This window comes from Protopterus annectens, chromosome 4.part0 (assembly GCF_019279795.1).
Source record: "Protopterus annectens isolate FY-2018-M chromosome 4.part0, PAN1.0, whole genome shotgun sequence".
Taxonomy (NCBI): Eukaryota; Metazoa; Chordata; order Ceratodontiformes; family Protopteridae; genus Protopterus; species Protopterus annectens.
In genome coordinates, this window is record NC_056733.1 from 868,984,698 (window position 1) to 869,001,566 (window position 16,869).

General features: G+C 43.8%; 1 protein-coding gene across 1 annotated transcript in view; it reads left to right on the plus strand.

Annotated features, from left to right (window-relative positions):
* Window positions 1–16,274, plus strand: part of SPECC1L (sperm antigen with calponin homology and coiled-coil domains 1 like) — a 2,326,126-nt gene extending 2,309,852 nt beyond the window's left edge. Inside the window, exon 15 of the mRNA XM_044068824.1 lies at window positions 15,796–16,274. Within this exon, the coding sequence (XP_043924759.1) occupies window positions 15,796–15,885 (90 nt within the window). The 3' untranslated portion in view covers window positions 15,886–16,274. The remainder of the gene's footprint in view (window positions 1–15,795) is intronic.
* The last annotated feature ends 595 nt before the right edge of the window (window positions 16,275–16,869 follow it).

The window sequence follows — 16,869 nt, forward strand, 5'->3', positions numbered from 1 at the left end:
CGTCATTTGCGAATGCCCCTTTTGATGGTTCTGCCTTATTTGGCAAGACCGTTCACGAGACTTTAGTCCAGAGCGAAAAGGACGGGAAGACGTTGTCTGCCGTCGGAGTCCGCTTCTCTGCTCCTCAGAGGTCCTTCTCCAAGAACCAAAAGGGACAGAAGAAGATGTGGTTCCGGAAATCGCAACATTCCCAACCTGCTCCGGACAACAAGTCCTTCCGTTGCAGAGGAGGACAGGGAGGATGCCACCCTAGAGGCAGAGGGGGCCCGAAAAATTTTGGGTCCAGAGAATCCTTCTCTGACCGGCCCACGCAGCAACCCTGAGGGGTGGCCCGACTGCTCCACTCTGGAGGCAGTCGGGGGGCGTTTCTCGAGGCACCTGGCAGATTGGGAGTCCATCACAACGGATCGCTGGGTGCTTCGTATCATATCCAGAGGTTACCACATTCCCCTGTATCACGTCCCCAAAGTCAGAAATCTCCCCTATGTACCACCCAATCAGAGGGAGGTAGCAGCTGCAGAGATTCAGCAGCTCTTAGAAAAAAGAGCCATCCAACCCGTCCCCCCAGGCCAGTTCAGATTAGGGTTTTACTCCAGGTTCTTTTTGGTGCCAAAAAAGACGGGGGACTTAAGGCCAATTCTCGACCTTTCTTCTCTGAACCTGTTAGTAACCAAACAAAAATTCCGGATGGTCACCCTTCAATCCATCCTTCCCCTTCTGTGGGAGAACAACTGGATGTGCTCAATAGACCTCAAGGATGCATACTACCACATTCGGATGGACAGATGATCCAGGAGGTTTCGCCGCTTCCGGCTGGGAGCCAGTCACTACCAGTTCAGGGTCCTTCCCTTTGGTCTCACCACAGCCCCCAGGGTGTTTACCAAAGTAATAGCAGTGATAGCGGCCCACCTGAGACTCCAGGGAATACAGGTTTTTCCATACCTGGACAACTGGCTCCTGACCGCCCCAACAAGGCATCTACTCTGCTCAGCCAGTGACTACTTCCTTCGACTTGCCCCCCGGCTGGGCATCACTATCAACATGGACAAGTCCTCTCTTGTGCCAACCCAGGTGATAGAGTTCATAGGGGCCAAAGTAGATACGAGGTACCTTCTAGCATTCCTGACTGCGGAACGACTACAAACCCTGAGGCTTCATGTGCGGGCCATCCTCCAATTAGAAGCTCCACCGGCTGAGTTGGTCCTGAGGGCTCTAGGCTCCATGGCGGCGGCAATCACTCTTCTGCCATTGGCTCATCTCAACATGAGGGTCCTGCAATGGACCCTTCAACTCCAGTGGTCCTTTCTACACTACCCCCTAAGCCATCCTATTCCCCTCAACAGGGCTTGCAGGAGGGCCCTCTTGTGGTGGCTCCATTCCCCGGACCTCCGTACTGGATGTCCCTTCTCCACGCCTCTCCCCCTCGCCACGGTGACCACGGGCGCCTCTCGCCTCGGGTGGGGGGGGCATTGCTCAGGCAGGACGGTCCAAGGCACGTGGAACGACACAAAGACCTCTTTGCATATCAGTGTTCTGGAGATGAGGGCGGTGCTCTTGGCGTTGCAGGCACTTCACAACCTTCTTCCTGTAGGAACTATTGTGATACAGACGGACAACATGTCAGTTGTCTGGTACATCAACAAACAGGGGGGAACCAGGTCCTATCCTCTCTGTCGAGAGGCCATGAGAGTGTGGGAATGGGCGATCTCCACCAACTGCTTTCTTATTGCAACGCACATTCCGGGACGGTCCATCATCCTAGTGGACAGACTCAGCCGCACAATCCTTTCACCTTACGAGTGGTCTCTCAATCCCCAGGTAGCGAAGCAGATTTTTGCCGTGTGGGGGCAACCCTGTTGCGATCTCTTCGCCTCTCCCTCAAATACGAAATGCAACAGCTACTTCGCTCTAATTCCCCCCTTCGGGGAATCCCCGAGAGACGCTCTGGTGCATGCTTGGCCTCCCGGTCTGCTTTATGCGTACCCTCCTCTACCCCTGATGCTGAAGCTCATACAGAAAGCCAGTCTGTTGGGGAGCAGAATGATCCTCATTGCCCCATTCTGGCCTCGTCAAACGTGGTTCCCTTACCTGTGGTCTCACCTAGTGAATCCTCCTTGGATTCTGGATCCCCTACCGGATCTAATATCTCACCCACTAGGTCTTCCAATCCCGAATCTGGACAGCCTAAAGCTGACAGCTTGGCTGCTCCAGTTCCACTCCTAGTCAGGACTCCCGGTATCTCTTCCCCAGTTAAAGCCATACTAGTAGCGGCACACAAACCTTCCACTAGAAGGGTCTATCGCAGTAAGTGGAAACGTTTCTCCATCTGGGCGGAGCATCATAATTTAGATCCCTTCACAGCACCGTTGCCGACTGTGTTGGAGTTCCTTACAGGTCTTTTTCATCAGGGGGCTAGCTGCTCAACGGTCAAGGTTCAACTAGCAGCTATTTCTCATTATCAGGGCCTTTGATCACGGCAAAATTATGCAAAACCTTTCTCAAGGGTACCTTCTTGCTCAGACCCCCTATCAAAGACATTGTACCCCCTTGGGATTTATCACTAGTCCTACAGGCCTTGACAGCTCCTTTTGAACCTGCCGTTTTGGTTGATCTTAAGTACTTATCCTGGAAAACGGCATTCCTTGTCGCTATTACTTCAGCGAAAAGAGTTTCCGAGCTTCAGGCCCTTTGTGTAAAACCCGTGTACTTGGCCTTCCACCAGGATAGAGTATACCTCAGGACCAATCCCTCATTTCTTCCTAAGGTGGCCTCAGAGGCTAATATCAATCAATCTATTAACCTGCCTGTCTTCTTTCCCAAGTATCAAAACAAAGGAGAATATAAATTGCATTCGTTAGATGTGCTTAGACAACTGCGCTTCTAGATTCATAGGACGGCTGGTCATAGACAATCTGACCAGTTGTTCATCTCCTTTACCAAATTTAACGTAGGCAAATCTGTTTCTAAAGTCACTCTATCACGATGGATCTCACAGTGCATTCTCTTGGCCTATGAAAGTTCTGGAAGGCCCGCACCTCAGGCAGTACGTGCTTATTCTACTCGTTCTATATCTACCTCTGTTGCCTTTAGGTCTAGAGTATCGTTGGATGATATTTGCTCTGCAGCCACTTGGTCCTCATCCCATACTTTTATCAACCATTATAAACTGGATGTTATCTCCAGAAGGAGAGCATCCTTTGGCTCCGCAGTGCTCCGGAACATCCTTCCATGAAGGCCGCCCAAGATCTAGGTAGCTGGGGATTCTGTCCCAAAGGTTGCTGACAAATGAAGTTCCTACTTCAGATTAAGAAGTTATGTACTCACCATAACATTCCATCTGAGTAGGTATCTTCATTTGTCTGCAACCATCCCCCCCTCCTTCCCCCTGACCTTCGAATTTTAGGTCTGGATGTCCCTTCCTTAGTTCATTTCGGGACATATTTAGCCTGTTAGCTGCTTATATAAGGGCAAACTTGATCTGAGGTCAGTCAGGGTTAGCAGGGGGTTATGGGTAAGGGGAGGAGCTAGGAGCTCGGATCTATTAGCTGTGAAATAAGTTGCCGGCTCGGATCCGAGATCGGATCCGATACCCAAAGGTTGCAGACAAATGAAGATACCTACTCAGATGGAACGTTATGGTGAGTACATAACTTCTTATTTTTGAGCTGTTCTTGGCAACAAATGCCTAATTTTTCAATACTGAAGTTGGACTATCATTGGTGGTTGTCTTTATGTAGACGGTGGTGATTTCAAGAAACCAAATACTTTGTCATACTGGAACTGTATTGTTTGTTTGTTTTCTTCATTTTGTGTGCGTGTGTGTGTGTGTGTGTGTGTGTGTGTGTGTGTGTGTGTGTGTGTGTGTGTGTGTGTGTGTTTGAAAGCAGGATGGGGTGATTACTTAAGGGAAGAATTTTTTGTCATAGTTGTAATTTTTTTAAATGAAAATGTAATCAAGAGAAATAAAAATGTGGTGATGAGTACAATACATAAATGCTGATGCTGCCTTGTTTTCATAGAGAGGATCACTGGGTAGAGTGAAAAAAACAGTGGAGGAGGAGGGTATAATCTGTTAAAGGGAAAGGTGAGAAAGTGCATGTGCTAATGAACGGGCAAACAGTGCAGATGGCTGCAAGTCATAGCATGGATCAGGTGTGGACCAAAAGCAAAAAAAGTGAGAAAAGCAGGACTCCTAAGAGTTTAAGTTGGCGGGGGAGTACAGAGTAAAATGTAGATATGGGTCATCTGACTGAGTACATTTTCATTGAACTATGATCAGGCAACCCCGTTTGAATAAATAGATGCCCAATGGAAAAATTTTTATGTGGAGGCAGAACCTCAGACCATCCACACAGGCGCTTTACCTGCTGACCCCCTTTCTTAATATAAGGAACTCTAATGTCATAAAAGTTCAGGGTAAGTATATGAGCCTTAACTGTGTAGTTCTAAAATATCCATACAAACCAGTTAATCCTAAACAACCTTGTTCTATGAGGAGGATCATCTTATCCCACTTAACACTTGCCATCTTCCCCTCCCAAATACATTATTTAATCTCTTAATAATTGTCCACAACTTCTCATCTGGTTGATAGATTATGCTTAACCTGTATATAAAATCAAAGAGACTAAAACCATTTTGTGCTGTATCTTACAATCCATAGCCATAAACAATAGCTTCCAGTGTCTCATTTTTTTGTATTATATTTTGTTTAGTGTCTTCCCACACATCTTTTATCTTCCATAATAGAATCCGTTTTACTTTGTACACCTACATACGTCATCTTATGTCCCTATAAGTATGGTTATTGTTGAACAAATTCTTATGTGGGCACATAATTAACACTGTATCCTTTATTTCAAACTTCATTCATTTTATGTCTCAAAAAGACTTGCAACTGTCATAAAATAATCCCCAACAGAAATGCCCCTTTCTGGATTTATAACATAAATAGTAATATCATCTGCAAATATATAAATAAAATAAATGTCAACTTTTCTTGATTGCTATACTAATTATATCCATGAATTTCTGAGTCTTTGGCCTAAACTCTGTTTTCAGTTGCTGGCGAGGAAGGCAGTATCTAACCTGCAGTTCAAACTTCTGTTTAGCCTCATCCTATTCTGTTACTGATGCTCTTCGTGTTTCACTGTTGCAGTCATTACACTTGAGTTATCTGCTTGCAGTAGCCCTCAGTCGGCCTGATTAAGAGAGTCTTGGGTCCTGCGTCGGTTGCTGTCCCTTCTTCCATGACGTCAGGTCGTCAGGGGTGTAAAACATGCAGCCGAGGCCATTAAATCCATCTTTCTTGCCGTACAGTGCCTGAAGCAGAAGCAGTTCATAAGTGCCGGTAGGCAGACTCCTGAAATTTTCGTTTTTGAGTTTCAGAACCAAAGTCTTCAACTAAAGCTTAAGTACCCCGTTGGGGAAACTTTTTCTTGCTCCTTACCGATGTCAGTAAAAGTTAATAATTGCATTACTTGTGGAAAGCAAATACCTCATAAAGATTTTAATTCGTACTGTATTCCTTGCCTAGGCCCTGACCACGACATACCTTACTGTCGGTTTTGTGCTTTATTTAATCAGCGCAGTATCCGTCTTCTGCATCTTTTCTCCTCTAAATATTTTGATTCTCAGTTTAATTATCCAGAAATGTCATCGGTTAGCCATCCGCCTACCGGGATTCCGAAAAAACGCAAAGATAAAGACAGAGACAGGCCGCCGAGGTCCAAACCTGCCAACGCCGCTTCTCCTAAGCCAGTCGCCAGTTCGCCGGTATTCAGTCAGGCGCTTTCGCAGCCCCTGATACCCGCTACTTCTGATTCGCAGGCCTCTACTGAGACCCATTTGGAGTCCGGTATGCCACGAGATGGTTCAACTATGGAACCCGCGGATGTCTCTACCTTGGATGGGTCCAGAGCCGCTGTACAGGCACCGGCTTCTGAGGGTGTATTCAGGTCCACGGACTTGCATATTAAGCTGACTCCTTCTTCATTTAGGTCTAAATCTCGAACCATGCCTAAAAAAGAAACGCCCAGGCCACATGCTCAGGTCTCTATGCCTGAAAAACAAATAAGAATGGCTGAAGATCTTATAACTCTAATCAGGGGAAGCCAACCCCCACCGCCTCTAAGAGGCCTAGGACTGAAGTTGTTTATGAATCTTCTGACCAAGATTCTGTTTTTTCTGATTCTTCTGATGATCTGGAATTGCCCTTATCTACTTATGAGGATTCTGATGCAGAGGACTCTATTCCCTCTGCTTCCCCTCCAGAGGATTTTTCTTTTGATGAGACTTTACATACTTTAAGGGAGCATTTCTACTGGGAAAGCCAGGATTTTTCTGATTGAAAAAAGAGGCTTAGGGATTTCTTACTCCTGCCTCAGCATAGGCCTTTAGCTATACCTCCTGTACTAGACATTGTTGATGATGCCTTTTCAGAACCTAGTTTGGTCCCTGATTCTTTGCCTCCTGCTCCCAGAAAACCTGACAGATATTACAGGGTTCCTGATTCACATAAGTTCCTTTTTAAAAATCTTATTGCGGATCCAGAGACTATTTCACAGGGACCCAAGGGCATTAAGGCGTCTACAGCTAAAAATCCTACCCCTTCTGATAGAGACCCCAGGGCACTGGATAGATGGGGTAAGAAGGTTTACACTTCTGCAACCGTGGCCATTAGAGCTCTAAACTGCCAGTTTCATATGTTGAAGTATCAGCAACATGTTATTGGATTGCTTAAACAGAAAATGATGTTGATTCTTGACTGTGCGGAAAATAAAGAATTACAGGATTTAATACATTCTGCTGAACAGGTTGGAAAACATACTTTGCATGTGGATTTGATTCATTAGAGGCCTCTTGCAGGGCTGCTGTTACTGGGTCTGTGCTCAGAAGGCATGCTTGGCTTAAGGAACAATCTTTGCCTGATCATGTTAAAGCTAAATTGTTGGATGCTCCCTTAACTCAGAACTGCCTGTTTGGCAACAAGGCTGAGGAAGTTCTTAAAAAGATGGAAGATAAAGCTAAATCTATGCAAACTGTTAAAGATTTCTTACAAGTTCAGCCTCCTAGATTTAGTAGGCACTGGCCCTCTAAGAATTGGTCCTTTCCAGCCCCTTCCAGGTCTTCTCAAACCAAACCCAGACACAGCAGAACCCCCAGGTTTCAGTCCCAGGGGACACACAAGACTAAACAGTGGGGGTTTTCACACCCAAATCAGGGAATACCCCCCCGTTGGAAAACTGTCTCAATGACTTGCTTTTAAAATTTCCAAGCACTTCCCAACTGAATGCTCCTTTAGGCAGAAAGATTGGTCTGCAGGCCAAAAAACTGGGAACTCATTACCCAGGACAATTGGGTTTTAAATATAGTGTCCCAAGGATACAGATTTCACTTCCACACCTTACCAAAACCAAGCGGGTGGCCAGATCTACCCCCAAATCAGTGGGCAGAGGTCCAAAATCAAGTGTTCTCTCTCTCAAGCATGGGGGCTGTTCAGTTGGTACCAGAAGAGGAAAAGGGACAAGGTTTCTATTTGAGACCTTTTCTGGTACCCAGAAAAGGCAATACATGGCGTCCTATCCTGGACCTTTTTACTCTAAATACCTTTCTGGTGATTCCAAAATTCAAGATGCTGACTCTTCACCAGCTGCTTCCTATGCTAGGCAAAGATGTGTGGCTGGCAACACTAGACTTAAAAGAAGCATACCTGCACATCCCTATCTGGGAGTCTTGCAGAAGGTGCCTACGCTTCAAAGCAGGCAACATGCACTATCAGTTCTCTTCTCTGCCCTTTGACCTGTCTACTGCGCCAAGGGTATTCACAAAGTGCCTAGCTGCAGTCATTGCATTCTGCAGGCAAAGCAATATTCAAATATACCCATACCTGGACGATTGTCTAATTCAGGCAGAAAGCCAGGACATACTTTTGAATCATCTGGCCTTTGTTCAAAGGGTACTGACTTGTGTGGAGTACACCATAAATGAAAAAAAATCACACCTGGTACCCTGTCAACAAATTGTATTCCTGGGAGCAAGCTTGAATACAACTTCCCAGATGGCTTTCCTCACGTCAGAGAAACGGATTCTTTTGACAACCTACTTCAAACAAGTGGCCACAAAAAGCCATTTATCTGCAAGGCAAATACTGCAAGCCTTGGGGTTCATGGCCTTCTGTATTCTTCTAATTCCATATGCAAGGCTGCATATGGGGAAACTGCAATGGTATCTCAAAAGCCTGTATGGTGTCAACATTCACAGGATCTAGAAGCAATGATTCCTATCATACCTTGCCAACACCTAGAGTTCCTTTGGTGGGCAGAGGCCTGCCACCAAAACAAAGGACTATCATTCACAGTACCCCCTGCCACCCAAACCTTGACAGCAGACGCATCAGACTATGCATTGGGGGCTCACCTGGCAGGTAAGTGCATTCAGGGCAAATGGAACCCTAGTCAAATGCACCTACACATAAATCAAAAGGAAATGTTAGCTGTACAGAATGCACTGACAGCCTTCAAGGACCACATTCTTCCAGGACAACTAATGGTAAAGACGGACAACACCATGGTCATGTGGTACATAAACAAGCAGGGGGGTACTCATTCTTACCCCCTCTGCAGACTAGCCATGGCATTGTGGAACACAGCCTTGAGCTACCAAGTGAATCTACAAGCTCAATTCCTGCCAGGAAAACTAAATACACTGGCAGATGGACTAAGCAAAAACCTCATGGACCCACAGGAGTGGAAACTGGAATCAAGGAATTTCAACATGTTGATAAGCAAATGGAGGAGCCCAGATATAGACCTGTTTGCCTCCCCCCAGAACCATCCTTTGGACAAATTTTGCACAAGGATTCCCCACAAATTAGCTTGGAAAGTGGATGCTCTATCCTTCAGCTGGAAAAACATATCAATTTAGGTCTTTCCTCCTCTGCTTCTGTTCTCCAAGGTACTACTAAAGATCAAACAGGACAAGCCTAGGACGATCTTAATTGCACCAAACTGGCCATGACAACACTGATACCCCCTCCTGCGCAGTGTGTCACGCTTGGCCCCATGGCACCTGCCTCAGACTCCTTCCCTGTTGTCTCGGCAGAAGAACCATATTCTGCACCCTCAGTTGCAAACCCTGAACCTAGCAGCCTGGCTAATTACCTAATCTCTCCTTTACCACCCCTCAGCAAATCAGTGATGGATATCATTTTAGAGGCTAGGAGGCCTAGTACTAGAAAATATTATGTTGCAAAATGGAAAAGATTTTGTACCTGGAACCAATCTCAAGGGATGAGCGCAGCAGTGCCCAATTTACCTCAGATTCTACAGTACTTGACTGAGATGCTTCATAAGGGCTTGTCCTTTTCCTCCATCAAAGTCCATGCCTCAGCCATTTCAGCTCATTATAACACAGAGCCTCCCCTCTTCTCTCGCCCACTGCTCAAGCAGTTCCTCAGAGGGGGCAAAAATTTAAGGTTACCCAGGAGAGCTCCAACTCCAGCCTGGGACCTTAACTTTGTCTTGGAGAAACTCACTCTTCCTCCTTTCGAGCCAGCTGCTACTGCAGATTTAAAATTCCTTTCCTGGAAAACAACTTTCCTTTCAGCAATCACTTCTGCAAGACTGGTATTTGAATTACAGGCCCTTATGGCAGTGGAGCCTTTCATCATCTTTCATGCGGACAGGGTGTCCCTCAGAACCAATCCCTCCTTCATGCCCAAGGTGGTATCCAGTGTGGCTCTTAATCAGTCCATTCATTTGCCTTCCTTCTTTCCTAACCCACAGAATAAAGGGGAACGGATACTGCACTACTTAGATGTGCACAGACAACTTAGATTCTACTTGGACAGGACTAAACCTCAATGGAAATCTGAACAACTGCTGGTGGCATTTGCTGCAGGGACAGAGGGGAAAGCTATTTCAAAGCAAACCATTTCAAAATGGATATGCCACTGCATTCATTTCTGATATAAAAACCATGTAAAACTTATCCCACAGGGCATCAGACCCCATTCAACCAGGGCTACATCTACCTCTACAGCCTTTCTCAGGGGCGTCCCTACAAGGGACAGCCTAGAAGCTGCTATCTGGAGTTCTGTACATGCTTTCACCAAGCATTATCATTTGCCAATTTTCTCTAAATCCAGAGCTGGTTTGCCACTGCAGTCTTGCAGGGCCTTATAGCTGGTCTTAATTATATTTCAATTCCTCCACCCAACCTTAGCTTTGGGAATCTACCCAAATGTAATGACTGCAACATGATGAACATAGTACAGTTGTGTACACTTACCCTAAATGTAGATGTTTGAGTGTATTCAATGTTGCAGTCCTGGTTATCCTCCCTCCAGCCCTCTTTCTTCTTTTGGCTATACCTCTACTCTCACTTACTATGCTCAAAAAGCTTTTTGGTGTATTTGCTTTTTTGTTGGAGGTATATCCTTGTATTATAGATTTAATTGCTTCCCATTAGGGGGGCACCTGACATCTGGGGCAAGAAAAACTGATGTAATGGTGTCTGCTCCATGTTTTATATCCCTGACGACCTGACGTCATGGAAGAAGGGACAGCAACCGATGCAGGACCCAAGACTTTGTTAATCAGGTCGACTGAGGGCTAATGCAAGCAGATAACCCAAATGTAATGACTGCAGCAGTGAATACACTTGAATATCTACATTTATGGTAAATGTACACAACTGTACTTTTTCTCCATAGTTATTTGCTCCCATGCCTTGGTTCCCTTTCTTACTTTCCACCAGTAAATTCCAGACCCTTCTTGCCTATTTTCTATATCCTACTTGCATTCATCCATATTGGTAACATCTCCTGTCCTTGTTCTTGTGTTGGCTCCAGCTTAAAATACTTTCTGACATTTTATGAATATAATATTCTGTATGATGGTGGTGGTTCTCCTTAAGAACTTGCATCCAAAATTGCCCTCTGTTTCTCAGCTCTCAACCCCAGATCCAAATAAGTCATCATTCGACCGAACTCTTGCCTTATCAGGCCTATCGTCAAATGTAGTGACCCTTTTGTTAATGCATATTCATGCATATTGATCTACTGGAAAAGCCCCAACAATGTTTACCCCCCTCAAAAAAATTAAAGGCCTTAAATCCTTCAGCTATCCCAGTAGATTAGCACAACTCTTCTTGTACTTCGTAGCCCATCTCTACTTTGAGGTGACCCGTGCCTCATTTTTGAACAGTGAAAGGCCCAGTCATATTTGACGACCTGTCTCTTTGCAAAGCCAGTGGTTCTGCAAACACCTGTACTAAAGAGCTAAACTTACACCAAGTAAACAAGGCTTGCTGGAGGGATAGTTCCTAACTCAATGTATTCCCAGCCTGCGGAAAAAGATATCACTGCAGGTCAAGCAAAGTGCTACTTTGTCTGCCTTTAAGAATAGTCTTGATGATTGGATAGGCAGACATAAATTTTATCAGAATATTGATGTACATCTCTGCTTGGTTTGGGAGGTGGACACTGTTAAGCTCCTGAAAAGGGTGACAGGAACTTTCTTAGAGATGTATATATGGCTAGGCTTCTTGCGGTCCCTGTGATTGCTTGCCTAATGTTTCTATGCTTCCCTACCCTTTGAGGAAGCAACTAAAACAATAGATGGTTTTGTCACTGCCTGTGCTAAGTTACCCAACAAATAGAACCCACTGTCTATACCACCACAATCTTGACTCTTGATTTTGGACTTCTTAGATGCATCTCAGATTCACCGTCTTGGATAATCTTTTAAGCCAGTGATTTCTAGATGTGGTCACTGTTAGCAGTATCCTAGTGCTCACAGGTCCTACCGCAAAAAGAGTTCCGCTGGTGGACCAGTCTATTTTGGCAATGCTGTTGGGGCAGGTCTGGACTTTATCACTGAAAGGCACGGTATAGTCCGTCCACATATTTGGATCAAGGTGGCAGGTCTAGACTGAAAGGAGCTGTAGAGTCCATCCTCATGTTTGGATCAGGGTGGAGCTGTACTGCCACTTTTCCTACCCACAAAGGGAACCCAATTTCTGCCACATTCTGAGTTCATTCTGCCATAACATTTCATGATGCATTTACCTTGTTACTGGTGTAATAAGCCATTCCATCTTCAGAAATCTTTTGCCTGACTTCATTTTCTTCTATTTTCTTATGTAGCACCTTCCCCCTTTCAGTTGCCCCTTTGCACCTCTCCATATTCTCCTGATATATTAAACTTATCCACACCCTGCAAACTCTCCAGTTGTTCAGTTCATATATCTGACTGAGTGTTGTACTCATCTGGCACCCCTTCAACTGCCCATACATGCACTTTTGCCAATCTAACCTATTGTATCTCTAATTCTTCTAGCTTAACTCTTTACTTTTTATTCTCTTTTGTTATAACACAAATGCACTACAGTTCCAGTTCATGATTGTTACAGCTAGTTACCCTTTATGTCAAGTATACTGCATTGTAATAATAATTTTCTACTTTCAGTGAGATGATTTTTCCATACCTTATCAAACATGCATGTTTCTTGTTCTCTTATTCATGTTTGTTTCAGTTCTATATCTCTTTTGTTAACATTGTTATATTTTACTGTTTAGTATTTCCACCTAGGACCTTCTGAAAATGGCCCCTGCTAAGCACGGTTAATTAACTAAGTACATAGTCATCAGTGACTACAAAGCTGCTTCGTGCTCATAGACCTTCTCTTGGTGTGTGATCTTTGTTGCCAGTCTGTGAGGGAGGAGACATTTCTCATCAAACATTTGGTAGGTCTTCTGTTCTTGCACCTGAACTCAACAGATTCTGACAATGGACACTTTACTTGGAGTGGTGATGTCATCTAGCCTTCCACACAGCAGAAGTGCTGTGGTCCTCTTGAAGAAATGTCACTGTTTGTAGCCATTTGGAACACTGAGCAATTGTCCTTGATCCTATGTTAGCCAGTTGGAACAGTGAATAATCCTCCTCTACACTAAAATCCTTTGAGATGAAGCATCATCTGTGACCCTTTCCTAATTTTTGTTAAGACAACCAGTAAATTGTTTGGTATATAAACAACTGGGGGGGGCACAGCATCATACCTCTTTGCAGGGGGAAATGCTTGCATACCATTCATCTGTAGAAAGGAGCATTCATTTTTCAGAGTTCACTTTCTCAAGGAAGTAAAACAAGTTTATGGACTGTCTAAGTCACTCCTCTTTTCTTCTCTTGGAGCTCTGGATTTGGAGGCCATGTTTAGTGCGTTTGTCAGAGGTCGGGCAGTCGAGAGAGCAGTCGGCCCCTCCCTTGAAAGAGTATAAGCACACACAGAGAACATAGTGATAGAGGAGTTCTACACCCTATGGTATTGGAAATTCCTGTACACTTTTCCACTATTCCCACGGAGTCTGATCTTCTTTCCATAGCTCATGAAAGAAAAAACATCTGTTTTAAATACTTGTTGTTGACCAAGAAAAGCATGGCTTCAGCTACTTGGATTTCAGCAAGTTCAGCAAGAAGCTCTCGTGGTCCTAGCTAAGGATGTCCCCCATAGCTGGAGGTAATAACAGATCTATGTCAGAGCCTGTCTTCTTTTGTAGACTTCTTAATTCTCCTGGGTCTTCTTGCTGTGGTGTCGGACGTTATTTATTGCTAGGGAGCAAGGAAGTCCTCAAAATGGCAGGCTAGTGCCTCCAAGTGGAAAACTGTTCTCAAGAATGGACGGAAACTGTGCACGTACCCAGTTATTTAGCTTCTAGGTGATAATCACCTGTCATAGGCACCTGTATGATTTGACTTGGAATTATTTCTTAGTCAGAGTGCATATGTCATTTGCTTCTACCTTTCATGACGTTGTGAAGGACATGATTGTTGCCCACAATGGTAGGTAGAGTAATTCGTTAAAGAATTGTTGGACCTGTGTCCTTTTAAAAACTGTCTCCCTACATGGGACCTAAACTTCACGACTACCACTTTAACCTGCTTGCTTGGCAGCTTTAAAGCCTGTGTCCTGGAAAATTCTCATATTGATGACTGTAACCTGCATGTATGATTTTGGAGCTTTGGGTCCTCTTAAATGTAAAGAACCATGTCTGTCCTTTTCACAATGTTTGTATGTCCCTTTGGATTAACCCACCTTTCTTCCTGATGGTGTTTTTCAAACTGTCCAAGAACTAATTTATTCATGTCCCAGATTTCAGTGCAAAGGAAGAAACTACATTCCTTCACATGTTGAATGTACGCAGGCAGCTCAGGTGTTGCATGAAATGGGTGCTTATCTTTAGGAAGGAGGACTAGTGGTTTGTCGTCTTTGCTAGAGGAAGAGAAGGGGTGACAATTAATAAAACAGATACTTTCCAATAGAATTGTCACCTGTATTAGCTGTTGGCGTCAGGCATCTCACCGCCCTCTGGAAATGCTGCAGTCTAAGTCCATTGGAAGGAGTAGTTGTCTTCACTACTTGGTTCCAACAAATCTCCTTTGTAGGAATTTCAGTTCAGCTACTGGTGTCCATTGGAAACTTTCCCCCAAGCATTTTGCCTCAGTCGTGACTCCAGTGACTAGGGTTCCTTTGGTATGACTGTGCCTCAAAATTTGTCCGTATGAATCTTGGCCCCTGGATTACCCTAGACTTTCTGTCCTGGTTGGCTAGTTATTAAGGCTCTTCTTATATACATCTTATTGTGTCAGATGATCTGTCAGTGAGTCAGGAATACCCTGCTGTCATCACCCTTTGGGATTGTGGCCCCTCACTCTAGCCCCAGCATTTTGTGTTGCCTTCAAAGTTGGCTTGTTAACAGTACCGATGTCATATCTTAATTATTTCCTAATTTGCAGGAAACTGCTTGTTAATTGATATGATGTGAATATTTGGGCCCTGGGGATCAGTGCACTTGTGTTTCTGGTATGTTTGTACAAGTGTGTGCATCCTGAAGTACAGGCTCTTAAAACATTGCTGCAAGGATGAACCCAAACAAGACTCCATCAAGGCGACCTTTTGGTATGTCAGTTCATATAGTAGGAACATTCTCTATTTTCATACTTCTCCGGTAACCATGAAAGCAAGAGTTACTGACCATCACAGGAGGAGTGGTTGCAGAATAAACAGTCCAGTAGTGGGCTATTTGGCCCACCTCTACCATATACGTTTGTGCATATCAGGCTCAGAAGTCAGCATCCCTTCAAAACTGCTGATTGCATACTGCATGAGTGTTGCTCTTTTAATAGAAGGAAATGGCGATGAATTGCTGTGTCAGAGTGTGGCTTGTGGTTGCTCTTATTTACAAGTTGAATGAGGCTGAGAGAGTATTTTTTTTTCTTGTCATTCTGCATTTTTGCATATTATTTATACCTTTGTTAACCACATAAGTGTATTGATCTAGAACATGACTGTTAGCCGCAATCCAGGGTAAAAAAAGCAAGACAGTTCAGAATGCACAGTTAAGAGAAAAGTCAGTGCAGCATAAAAATTATTCAAATTATCATTGTAATTGCTGTAAGTCTGTTACGTTTGCACGTGTGTGGCCTGTTGATAATCATACCAGAGCCAGGGACATGAAAGGTGAGAATGATCCAGTCATTTTGGGAATTAAACATTACAAAATGTTTCAACTTATAAAACTGATATATATTGAAGAAGTAAAGCCAAAGGTTCAATGGTGAGTATGATGTGTTTTAAAAAAAAACACTGACTAGCCTAAAATGTAATGAAAACGTTTATTGTAGCCTAAATATAATGAAAACATTTATTGTAGCCTAAAATACAATGAAAATGTCTCTTTGTTGTAGTCATAAAATGGGTCTTGCAGTCATTGTTTTTTCTTCTTCTCTGTAGGATATCAATGAAATGGTGCGAACAGAACGTCCAGACTGGCAAAGTGTCATGTTCTATGTTACCTCTATCTACAAGTACTTTGAGACCTGACATAGTTAAATGTGTCAGTACAGTGGACTTAATGGAGAAGGCTATGGTTAGCAGATACAAGCAACTCGGTAACACTAAGCCCCACTTCGCTGCGCACCAGCATTATATAGCCTTACTACTCAGTATTGTACATAAAATGTTATAACACTATTGTGGGCTTCTGCATCAGTGGTCATTTGAAACCCAGGCATCTGAAAAAGGACTACAATATGGAGAGGATTTTTTTGGATGTCCTTGAAAAGCTTCTTCAAGGGGAAGCCATGGAATGGTGGCAAGGACATATTGTTGTCTTGCTAAGGATCATTCTGGATGTAACATGCTGTTTCTATTTCCTTTTTTAACTTTGTTTAATACTGCTTTTGTATTACATCTAAATCAGTGCTGAAGCATTCCCGTGTATATACACTGCTTTCTGAGGTCATTAATTTGTAGAGGTGGAGTTTTACCACAAGAGATGGGTCTATATTTTTGCAGTGAAAGGGTTTTGTTTCATTTGCTTTCATATCAACATTTCAACTGTGTATGTGCAATCCAAGTTCCTTGCTGATGAAGTAGCAGGGTGGTTTATTACACATGCCAGGCATTTCACTTGAATATTTTTACAGTTGTGCCAACACCAGTATTAGGTGCATCCTCGAGCTGTGGCATCTTTGAATAAGTCTATCGTCGTCTTGTAGAGGTGACATATTAGTGTTGTAAAGTGGTCTTTCAGGTTCACAAGCTTTAATTTTATGGGACATTGAAGTATTGCAAATAAAACTGAAACAGGATATTCTTGCCCACAGAATCTTTCTCTGTACTGCACTGTGGTATTTGCAGTTCCAGAGCTGATAATGCTTTAAGCATGATGATAACTTTGAATCTCCCAGCTACAGTTCTCTGTAACATACTCTTTTAAAAAAATGTACTACAGTTTTAGACCTTAGGAGCTGTTCTAAGCTGTAAGCACCTTTAAGGAAACCGGGCATGAATTTGTGTCACAGT